Source organism: Chrysoperla carnea, chromosome 1 (assembly GCF_905475395.1).
Source record: "Chrysoperla carnea chromosome 1, inChrCarn1.1, whole genome shotgun sequence".
In the NCBI taxonomy this organism is placed as follows: Eukaryota; Metazoa; Arthropoda; class Insecta; order Neuroptera; family Chrysopidae; genus Chrysoperla; species Chrysoperla carnea.
In genome coordinates, this window is record NC_058337.1 from 15,153,337 (window position 1) to 15,165,327 (window position 11,991).

The window sequence follows — 11,991 nt, forward strand, 5'->3', positions numbered from 1 at the left end:
ACGTGATGTATATAATTTAATTTTTGGTACATAATTTATCATAAAATTCATAATTATTTGAATGAAATGCGGGGAACACGTGTGATAAATGAACCGTATACAAACATATTACGTCCGTGCGTACGTAGATAGACACCTATATACTGTAGATATACCTACTGACTGTATAATAAATAATATATTGATATATAATTTTAAAATTATCAACTCACGACTGCATTCATTCAATATATAAATTTTATGTTATTGTCAAAATTTAGTTAATCATCAAAAAATTAATAATATACAACGTTTTATTTAAAAAATAAAATAAAATTATTTATGTTCATTTGTGTTATTTAATTTCTATACAATATTATTTCACCATTATATCGAAATATATATACATTTTATTTATAGATTGAAAAATGAAATCTATTCGACCATGTTATGCCTAATCGTATATAACTAGGGGTAAAAGATTGTCCCCATCCACTATTATTTTATATCTTTTCCCGAACTAATTAGGATTTGTTAATATTCACAGACCCAGATTTTTATCGTGCCCAATGCGATTTCCCATCAGCAATGCTTCTTCTTCTTCAATTACCTACTTAACTATTGACTACTTGATAGTATTAGGGAATAGACACGGCCAGTATATTTTTCGAAGTACTAAAAACACGTCGAATCGATTGTAGGGACTAAAAAAATGATTCCTATAATAAAATAATTTCATTTAAAAGTGTTTTGCGATAAATATACTCGTTTAAAAAAATTGTCAACACTTCAGAGTAGTGCATCATGATACATGACGTCATCTGTTATAACAATTTATAGTAAACCAAGGAGTTTATACAACTAGAGAACGCCAAGGCCCAAAACTTGCTTTATAATAAACTAGCTGGGAACTACCCGCTTTGCTGGGCAACATCCCCACTTGCACCCCTCCCTCCACATTTCCTTGCGTTGGATAACAGTTTTGTAATGTACACGTCATGCTCTTTTATTTGATACCCCACTTAGGTATATTTGTAAATATTCGATATTTCCTTCCCACTTTCTACCCTCCGAAGGTTAAAAAAATTTCTAAATGTAATTTAAAACATTCTGACCAAGTTTTGAACTATTAAAAGCCATAATTGAAAATATGAATTTTTTATTCATGAACACCCCCGCAACCCCCCTTGTGGGTGGAATTTCGTAAAATCCGTTCTTAGCTGACCTCTACTTGGCAAAAGGAATATTCCTGCCAAATTTCAAGTCTCTAGGTCTTATAGTTCCAGAGATATCGTGATGAGTGACTATCTATATCTATAGAAAGTCTCCTATATGTATATTTATAGATTTATAGATTATAGATTGGAGAGAATTATATGAAACGTCTAATGATCTCAAATCAAACCATCATAGTGAAGTGGCCAGTTATTGTCGCAGAATGAAATTGGAATCAAATCTATCTACATTTTGGATCTATATCAAGATGCCCAATCTAATGTGTTGTAGCTTGAGTGTTCTTGTTAGAAAACTTATAATTTTAAAGACAATAAAGCTAAACTTTTTATCAAATTAATGTAATCAGATTAGCTTTGAACAACGATCTACCTCGTAAAATATTACACTTAAAAATAAATCGTTTCAGCTCAACTTAACTTTAAAGAAAGTTGCTACGTTTGGAAGCTAGATGGGTTAATTTAAAATTTTGAAAAATATTTGTTTTTTAATATTTAAAGTCAGACTTCACCTAAAATGTGACATGATAGCACAGATTTAGCAGATAAAATTCAAATAGATAAAAGATGAAAAGATTTAGGTTTAGTTGTTTGATGTACTTGACGGGATTCGATTTATTGTCTAGGTTTCACGACATTTTGGCAGTTTTAATAATTGAAAGCAGTTTTAATATTGAACCGCGAAAAACTATGTTTAATCATTGTTTCAAAGAAAAATATCATTTATAGAGTACGTATGATCATCACTCTGTTTCATATGATTAGTATTCAAATCGAAACCTCTTACACCGACGGTTCTGAAATGCACTTTGCTTTACATGGATTTGTTAACAAGTCAAAAGAACTGCTTTATGAAAAAATTCTGTTTTCTAAATACCTACCCTAATAACGTTAGTTTTGGATTTGAAAAAATATCTGGACAATTAATCATAATTTTTCGTAATTCAGTTAATGGTCGATCATAATTGAAAATTTTAAGTAAACCATGAGGTTAGATCAAGTCCGACACTGACGAAGTACTGATTTTCAGATATAACAAAATTTGAATTTTTTTTACAAAATTTGAAATTAAAAACCAATCAATTTCTAAACATAGCAACTTTGTATTAGAAGTAGTTTAGAGCTGTTACAAGTAAGACTCATACACCTGTTTAAAATAAGGCAAGAGGTTTTTTACACAATAAACCACTCATTTCGTGTGGAGTCGGCAGTAAGTACATCGTACCTGTCCTATCGCAATATTTATACTAGCATGATACCCGCCCGCTGCGCTGGGTTAAAAAGTAAAAAACACCGCTTTGTGTCTTCACCTGTCTTGCTCTCACTTATCACCTTTCACTTATCCAAGGTAAAATTATATGTATAGTTATAATTCATTATGTATGTCAGAGAACCTTGAATAAACAAATGGACATAAATTGTATTTCATACTTTTTTACAAAAATATTTCATGTATGCTGTACATTGATGTTCATAGAATGCGCAGTGAAATGTCAAAAAATATAATGCTTTTTATATTTTTATAAATTATAGCTCGTGTATTATTCTGATGTATGAGCTATATTATTGTAAGTTTAAGTTTCATTAAAATCGATTGAATAGTTTTTGCGTGAAATCGTTACAAACAAACAAACAAACTCACTTTGTCATTTATAATACATAGGAATACAACAAATTTTACATCGTTTTGCAATTAGTAGTCAATTTATGAAAATGTGTATTTCAATTATTATGATAAAAATTATTATGCAAAAATTAAAATTGTTCAAATTATGATTTTGTGTTATTAAAATTTTAAATAAAAATGAATAAATTTCAAATACATTCTATTATGTTTGTATTTTTATGTTATTAGAATATGAGTTAACAAATAAATTTTATTTTTTTTATATATAAAATTGACACCGACCTAATTTTCCATTATGTAATATATTTATGTTTTATTTCATATACACGAAAGCAAAAAAGGCAAATTCAAAGATTTCAACTACATATGAAAAAAAAAATTATAAACTTAATTTTATCATATGAACGAACGATTTATGAATATTTTTTTATGGCTTTGATGTTATTTTTTTATTTCAAAAACATACTATCAAAAATAATTTATTATGAGAATAAATATTCATGCTGCTTTTCAAATTTATTGTCAAAAAAAGAAAATTCAAATGAAAATTTGGTCGTTAATGTTCAAGACTTGGAAATACTACCAGAAATTGGTTACAATTATTATAACTGTCATTGAGTCGAATAACGTAATTATTAGAAGAAAAACGGTGTACAAAATTGGATGAATCGTAGGGTGGGAAAACAATAGGCATAAAATTAATTTAATTAATAAGTCAATTACAAAAAGAAACCAATTAGATGGTTACATGATATTTATAACCGCTGAAAAGTATCTAGTACTCGATTAATTTGTCAATGATTTTACAATTTTTTTTTTTTTTAGATTCCTATTTTCTATTATCTGTTCTTAAAAGAACTATAAATAAAGCTAGTGACTAAGAGGTTGACTTGAGCGGTAATCTACCCACTGGTGATTACCTTAATATGCTTAAACTTAAGTAGGTACATGAATTGCCTTAATCTAATGATTATGTTAAATAAAGCTTAGTTTTAAATCTAGCACATTTTGTCTGTTTAGTCTGCTCACAATGACTGTTTAAGACTAAATATTAAATCTAGAACGTTTAGTCTGTTTAGTCTGTTCACAATGACTGTTAAATAAATGTAAATGTTAAATCTAGCACGTTTAGTCTGTTTAGTCTGTTCACACTGTCACACTTGTCCAAGAGTTTGATCACTTCAGATTTTGGATGCAGCTCAATGCGTGCCAAGTATCTGTCACTGAAACGCGCAATTTCTTGACACACTGTGGTCACTTCGAGACCTAGGTGAATATCGTCATTACGCACATACCACGGAGAATCACTAATTGTTCGCAACACTTTTGATTGAAATCCTTGCAGGATAGGTCCACACAGGTTTAAGAATTGTTTTATACTCTAACACTTTATTGTTCAATTATAGCTTAGAATTTTGACCCAAGAGCCAGTATAAATTAGAAGATTTCAAGCTTAGCTGTTTTCTTTTCAACCAGATGTTTTTACGCCAAGTAAGTCTTCTATCACGGTGTATACCCAGATATTTGACTTATTTTGACTGTAGAAAACTTACACCGTTCACTATAATAGCTGGACACGTTTCTTTTCTCAAAGTGAACGTTACTTGAACGGATTTTAACTCGTTAACTTGAATACGCCACTTATTCAACCAATACTCTATTTTATTGACTTGTCTGCAGTTTTTGAGAAGCGGAATTTTGATACACATCAATGGATACAATCTTAGTATCATCTGCAAATGTAGCTGTTATGTTTATGTCAGCGACCGGTAGATCCGCGGTATAAATTTATTAAAGAGTTGGGCCCAGTACACTGCCCTAAGGTACACCAGATTGGATAGATTTTACAATGACTAGAAAAAACTACACTGTTGAATTGCATATAAAATGACGGCCGTAAGGTATTTTAATCATACTAACCCGCTGTGGCTCATTTACCACGTTTTTCGACTCTAGGGGACGTCATACTTGTATGCTAGTAAAAAGTAATTTTTAATTGGATTAGTATCCATTCCCCAGTCTATTAATATTTTTAAGTAAATTTGTTCAAAACGTAAACGTAAAAAAATGTTCTCCAAGAAAAAGATTTATAGCAGATTGTTTGGAAATAAAATAAAATTCATAGACAATTATATTAAACGGTCCGATGTAAAGTATTTAAGGATTAAGTGAAGTAATGCTATAGATCATTTTTCACATTTTAAAATTTACTATTATAATTATTATGTTTTTACTTTATTATATTATTCTTAAATATAAGTATTGTGATCGAAAAAAAAAAAATCGATATCGGGGTTTTAACGGAAATACACGTTTTGAGGGTCCCTGATTCCAAAAAAGTGGTTTTTAAAAAATGTTGCGTCCGTCGGTATGTCGGTGTGTCGGTATGTCTGTTACCAAGCTGAACCCTTCAATTTTCAACCGATTTTTCTCAAACTCGGTACATAGGTTCAGTTTGGTCATAATTCCAGATGATTTTGTCATTTTTGCCCTAGGCCTTTTTTTAAGGGTACTTCCCTCTAGGCCAAAACAGGATTTTTGGGGTTTTCTCAAAAACGGCTCTAACGATTTCGATTAAACTGGGCACAAGGCTAGACCTTAAGGTCTTCCTAGGATTGGTATAAGCCACATAACCGGGAAAATTCGAGAAGGCTCACATCCTTGGGAAAAACCTTTTTTTTTGGGTTTTCTCAAAAATGGCTCTAACGATTTCGATTAAACTTAACACAAGGTTACACCTTTAGGCGTTCCTAGGATTGGTATAAGCCACATATCCGGGAAACTTCGGGAAGGCCCACAATCTTGGAAAGCTTTTTTTTTTGTTTTCTCAAAGACGGCTCTAACGATTTCGATTAAACTTGGAACAAGGCTAGACCTAAAGGTGTTCCTAGGATTGATATAAGCCACATGTCCGGGAAAATTCAAGAAGGCCCACATCCTTGGGAAAACCCTTTTTTTTTGGGTTTTCTCAAAAATAGCTCTAAAAATTTCGATTAAACTTGAAACAAGGTTACACCTTAACGTGTTCCTAGAATTGGTATAATCCACATATCAGGGAAAATTCGAAAAGGCCCACACCCTTGGGAAAACCTTTTTTTTGGGCTTTTCTCAAAAATGGCTCTCACGATTTCAATTAAACTTGGCACAAGGATAAATCATAAGGTGTTCCTAGGATTGGTATAAGCCACGTATCCGGGAAAATTCGAGAAGGCCACACCCTAGGGAAACATTTCAAAATACAGTAAAATGGGATTTTCTAGGGAGTGAAACTTCGTATCAGGGTTTATATCAACAAGGTCCTAGGTTTGATATAACTACCCCTTCCCTTGGAGCCGAGGAGCTGGAGAAAAAAAACTTAATTAAACCAAATTAGTGAAGTTAAGAAACTAAAGCTTTTCCTTGTTTTTAAATAATTCTTACAATAATATATCAATTTTATAATATAATAAAGTCTTGTCCGATGTTTCGGACCGTTTATTACAATTCTTGTTTAGATTGTTATAGAATGTTTTCTTTAGCATAAATTATATTTGAAAAACATTACTATTAAACTAATTGTGGGCCCACACGATACAGACTATTGTTTGTACAGATGTCTGTACAGACTGAAAGTAAATATGTTCATGTAAATATGATGACGAAATGTAAGTGATCATTATTATGGGAATACTTCCAACTTCCGTACTCAGACGTTTTCAACTCAGACTTTACCATCATTCCGACTTTTGTTTGCACTGATTTCTTGCGCAGACAAAATTCTATAGAAGTCTGTGTGAAGTTGGTATCGTGAGGACCAACCATAAAAGTTTATATATAGCACAACAAAATTAAATAAAAATCATGATAAAAAAGACAAAAGTGTTGTATATTTGAATCTTTCCACAGTTGTTTATTAGATTTTAAAATCTAAATCGTTCGAAAAAATCTACATCTCAGAGGAGAACCTTTTTTTTTGGGGAGGGGGGTAACCCTTTTTGGTGGGAGTTTTAATCAGTTTTTTACAAATTACAAAAAAATATGCATCAAATAAGAAAAAGCTCAAATTAAAGTTCTAGCTAATCCAATTTACCGAGATATGCCAATTTTAAATGGTGATATTTAGTTTATGCAATCAAATGAAAAAGGATCCGTCTTGGAAACCGTTAGAAGCAGAACAAAAGTTAAAAATTATTCATTTAAAAAAAATTAATAACTTTAATTAAAATTAATAGTTTGAAATAGAAATTTAATTAAAGAATTTTTAAAAATAATAATGAAGGTGGATATGTTAGGGTAAAAACGAACTAAAGAAAACTGTTGTATTTGTAATGTATGAAAAATGGGTGTTATGTTATGTTGTGCTATTATTTATAAATATTTATATAAATATATGACTCTTATTTACATGTATAATAATTAAATTGTTTTGAATAATTGAGTATAATATTAACTGATTATGTAATAAGTAGGCCACAACAATGCGTGGCCGGGTCAGCTAGTATATGTTAATATTCAAATAAAGTATCGGAACATTTTAAATTAAATTTTTTCTAAATAAAGATAGGAATGTTAAAATTCTAAATAAAATAAAAGAAACTGATATTTGCTAATAAATAATTTTCTATATTTTAATTGTCGTCAATTTATAAAACCATATTTACATATTCATGTGTGATTGTATCCATTCAATGTATTCAGTGATACGGGTATAAATACCAGGTAAACCTTTAACAGCACATTGATGTCCCCAGGAAACAACACCAATTTGGAAGTATTGTGTGTGACCATCTTCACTTAATTGTGGGATCATTAATGGACCGCCAGAATCACCAGTGCATGAATCTTTTTCAGTTTTACCATAACCAGCACATATGTGTGTTTTTTGAATAACACGTTGTGTTTTAATTGCACTCATTAATGATTTTGAACAACGGGCATTTGCAACAACTGGTACTTGTAAGCCCATTAAATCGTCACTACGTTCACCCTCTGTAAACAAGTATTTTTACATTTTTGATTTTTAATTTCGTACGGGTATACATCTTTATAATCAAAACTAGGCGATGCCTTATTGTGTTGCTGAAGAAATCTATAGGCCTGTGGATCTTATGATATTTTATAAATTGTGACTCAATAAATCTTAGCCTGTGGGTCTCATGGAATTTTATAAACTTTGATATTAGCACGGAATTTACTTGTGAAAAATAACCAATAGCAGAGTTAATTGTTGAAATACCCTGTATAAAGATGCCTGTCAATATTTATTATTAACTGATATTGTTCACATTTTTTTACAGGGTACAGTAGTAAATTAGTATTGGCGTGAACACTGTATGGTTTCGACGATTTGCTCAAAAAATTGTAAACATAGATGATGTATATCGGAACATGAGCAACAGCTAGGACTCATGAGCCGAAGTGAATACTTCTGGGGAATAGTACTATTTAACACTGTAATGTCACTGATGCTACTAATGGCATACCCGCAATTAAAATGATAATATAAGTTAAGAATAATAGAGTGATTAGCAGTGTGACAACAAACATAGCGATTACATCTAGACTGACTAGGATCGTAGATCAATAATGAATATTGATAAACACGCCAAAACCATACAAGGGAAAACAAGAAGCATTGCGACATCTGCAACGTAGTATGAGACTCAAGACCATACTGTCGAGTTGAATTTACTATTTACTAATGTAAGTTGTATCAAACTTTTTATATCATACAATGTATTGAGTATTGTAAATAACGCCAAAATTATGGATCTGACGGCAATATTATCATAAATTTTTTTGGGTATCTGTCCCTAAACCATAGCATTGTAATAAACATTGACTATTCATTGAGTAACTGAACTAATTCAGGCACCACAGTTTCTCAAATTTGGTTTCTTCTTTAATATTTTTAAGCGTTATAAACTATAGACTAAATTCATATATTTGATAAATGCAGGGAATATTAATTTTGAGTTTGGCACGTTTATGTCTTTGGGTATTGTTAGGAAGGATGTACGTATTTTTCTTTCCTTTCTGTGCTGAGCTCTATTGCTTTATTAAACGCAGCTTAAATTATTTGTAAGTTATCATCATTAAAAGATGTGAAAGTTAATTGGCATATTGACACACAGCGATTAAAAAAATATGATATTTTTAAAAAGAGAAGGCATATCAACAGAATTTATTTATATAGACAAGATAAAAAACTTACTCCAAGCAGTTAATCCCCATCCAGCTACGAATGGATAATAACGAACAAATTGATTTTTACGCATGGCAGGTTGTGTTGGTAAACAGATAAACCCACAGTTTGCTGTAAATATACAAATAAAATAAGAATTTTTACTTTTGAGAGTCTGTGTTTATTAAACTTACGTGTGTTTACAGCATTGAATTCTGGTTTATCATACCAATTAACTTTAAGGATGGCAATGTCATGTATCATAAGTTTTTTGTTGTAACCTTCATGAGACAATTTAGCAATAACATCACCTTCATTTTCATAAGTACCCCAAATATTTAATAGACCTGCACGGACTTTAATTCTAAAACAAATAAAAAATCATTATATATAACACTAAATGAACGCAATCTAAGTCGGTGAAAATATGGAACTGTGTACTAAATAAAATTAATTAAAGAAAATTTGGCAATATAATTATGTCCACTCGTCCGGCTATTTACGTTACTTTTAAGTGTCATATGTAAGTTTTGAACAGGCAGACACGAATACTGAAAGTGACACAAAGTTCCTAAAAATCAACCGAGAAGCTTTGAACTTCCACTGAAAATCTTGCACTTAATACATATTTCTGCTGTAAAGAAATAAAAAACACTTCGAATGTAACTTACAAGTCATCTGTAATACAATGAGCTGCAGTTAAAACATGAGCTTGTGATATTAAAGATCCACCACATTTCCATTCAATGCCATAGTAATTATCAATTTCACCATAACCCAAAACAGTCATCCATGGGAATTGACCTTCTTTCACTTCAAATCCACCAACAATACGTGAATAAGCACTATCACTGAATGAACGTCCACAGGTTTTTAAATCTGGTAATGAATATTTAGTGCTTTGCAATGCGGTTGTTAGTGATACATTTGATTGTAAATCTTCAATACCACAACACACAATCATTGTTTTAGGATTTTCAGTGGAACTACCACAAATTGTTGCTGAAGCATTCATAAATTCTTCGCTCTCTTCAATTGTTTGTTCTTTGTATGCGACATATGTGTGTAGTGCTGGACAGGCACGAATTGGGATACAAACTCCATTATCTCCATCCGGTGTTAAACATTTTCTAGTTGTTGGACGTGCTGAAAATTATGCAAGTTATCGTAAACTATTGTAAACTATTAAATTACAATGAATTTATTATTGGATTTTTTGGAAAAAGATTACACCTGATAGAATTTATTGTTCCAATACAGTGAGTGCTTTAAATGTTTTAAATTATTGAGATTTTTAAATTACACCATAAAGATACTATACAAAAGAGAAATAAATAAAGAAAGGATATAATACGAGATACTATGCAAGATAATATACTTCGAGCTAAATCTATAGAGATTATGAAACAATAATTAAAAAAGTTCAATAATTTGAAATAGTTGAATTATCATAAAATAAAGTTCAAAAACTAAAACCCCAACTCTTACGAAATTGTGCTCTTAAAAGTATGAAAACAAGAAAGTAATTTCATCCGAAATTGTTATCATAAGTAAAATCGTCATTACAGTCGGGAGACCTCTTAAACTTTAAAGTTTACCACAGAGAGTTTACCACTCGAAGGGAACAGACGAAAATACATACATTTTAAACTATATTGTGGCCATAATTTCGTGATTATGTATAACAATATAAATATATTTTTGAAAGGTGCCAATTACGCCCTTTCATTTTATAACAAATACGCTATCATTAAATCGAAATTTGTTTTTCGATCCTAGCTTTATGTCCTCTAGAGGACGCCAAATTCAATTTAAAGTTACGCCACATAGTCTATAACCAGCGGACGACTAAGACGCTTTCGCGATACCTTATTTGTCTAATTATGATAAGTTGTTAAGAAGCTAGGAGGGAACAGATGAACATACATTTTGTGAAATTAATTATTCATCAGAGTAAACTAGTGATAAGAGTAGACTACAGAAAGCATGCCCGACTCGAAATACTGATCCTGGCACAAAATATTTACGTTAGACGTATCAAGTTCGTTTGTAATTCTTCAGACCACCAAGAGAGAGAACTGGCGTGATGGACATTTCAAGCAATGGTTTCGGAATATATCATAGAAAAAAATTTGGTTGTACGGATCGATCATAAGATATTTCAAAAAGATTTTATTGTTCAAGAAAGTTTTATCGTAATTAAGATTTTATTATCTTTATTTTAATCGTTTGGTGATTAAATAACATAAAAAATATATTTATGTATATTTGATTTTAAGTCGTCTTGAAAATGCAGAAAGGTTCGGCTTTCCATCACCAATTTTTATGCTTTTTTCCAGGGACAATTTATACCTTTATCAGAAGATTCTTATATTATGTAACTAACTAAAAGAAGAAAGAAAGTTTTCTGTTACCCTAGTATGTACTCATCGGAGTTCTATATATTTAACTAAAATTTTTTTTAAATCTCTAGAGAGTTTGAAAAACTTAATTTTTATTATTTTTTAAAATTCGAAAAAAATTTAAGAAAAGATTTAAATTTGAAAATATAAGTTTACTTACCTCCTTCGGCAATCCACAATGTGGCTACCAACACGAACACAACTTTGAGTAATTCCATTCTGTAATATGATTCAAATAAAATTGATACTTTGAAATAAATTTTGATCGATATTTATATCAAATTGAATCAATAGAAATATTATCATAATTATGACGTATACTATACATCATTTAGCCAATTGAATTGATTTTTTTCTATAAAAAGACAAAAGAAAAATAAAACAAATAAGTCTTTTCATAAGTCCTTTATCGTTAGACCACCTGTTAATTGTATTTATTTTTTGACAAAAATCATCTTGGATACTAAATCTCATTGAAGGTTATTTTTGTTATAAAATCGTTACTAAAATAATCAGTAGTAGGTCAAAACCGTCTAGACGTCAAACTCTTATATAATTTTTGAAATCGACCTGTTTTCCCATCAGTTG

General features: G+C 30.4%; 1 protein-coding gene across 1 annotated transcript; it reads right to left on the bottom strand.

Moving 5' to 3' along the window:
- Nucleotides 1–7,419: 7,419 nt before the first annotated feature.
- LOC123305606 (venom protease-like) lies at nt 7,420–11,648 on the bottom strand. Its single transcript, XM_044887377.1, has 5 exons — nt 11,564–11,648; nt 9,673–10,147; nt 9,196–9,365; nt 9,032–9,133; nt 7,420–7,806 (listed from the first exon to the last, which is right to left on the bottom strand). The coding sequence occupies exons 1-5, from the start codon at nt 11,619–11,621 to the stop codon at nt 7,475–7,477; spliced, it is 1,137 nt and encodes a 378-aa protein (XP_044743312.1). The 5' UTR covers nt 11,622–11,648; the 3' UTR covers nt 7,420–7,474.
- Between the last annotated feature and the right edge of the window lie 343 nt (nt 11,649–11,991).

What these genes read in the sequence shown, in the direction of transcription:
- LOC123305606 (XM_044887377.1), bottom strand. Translation starts at nt 11,621, where the DNA reads ATGGAATTACTCAAAGTTGTGTTCGTGTTGGTAGCCACATTGTGGATT. An exon ending in ATTCAATGCTGTAAACACAC is followed by an intron (nt 9,134 to 9,195) that starts GTAAGTTTAATA and finishes GTATATTTACAG; the next exon opens with CAAACTGTGGGTTTATCTGT. An exon ending in ATGGGGATTAACTGCTTGGA is followed by an intron (nt 7,807 to 9,031) that starts GTAAGTTTTTTA and finishes ACTTGTTTACAG; the next exon opens with AGGGTGAACGTAGTGACGAT.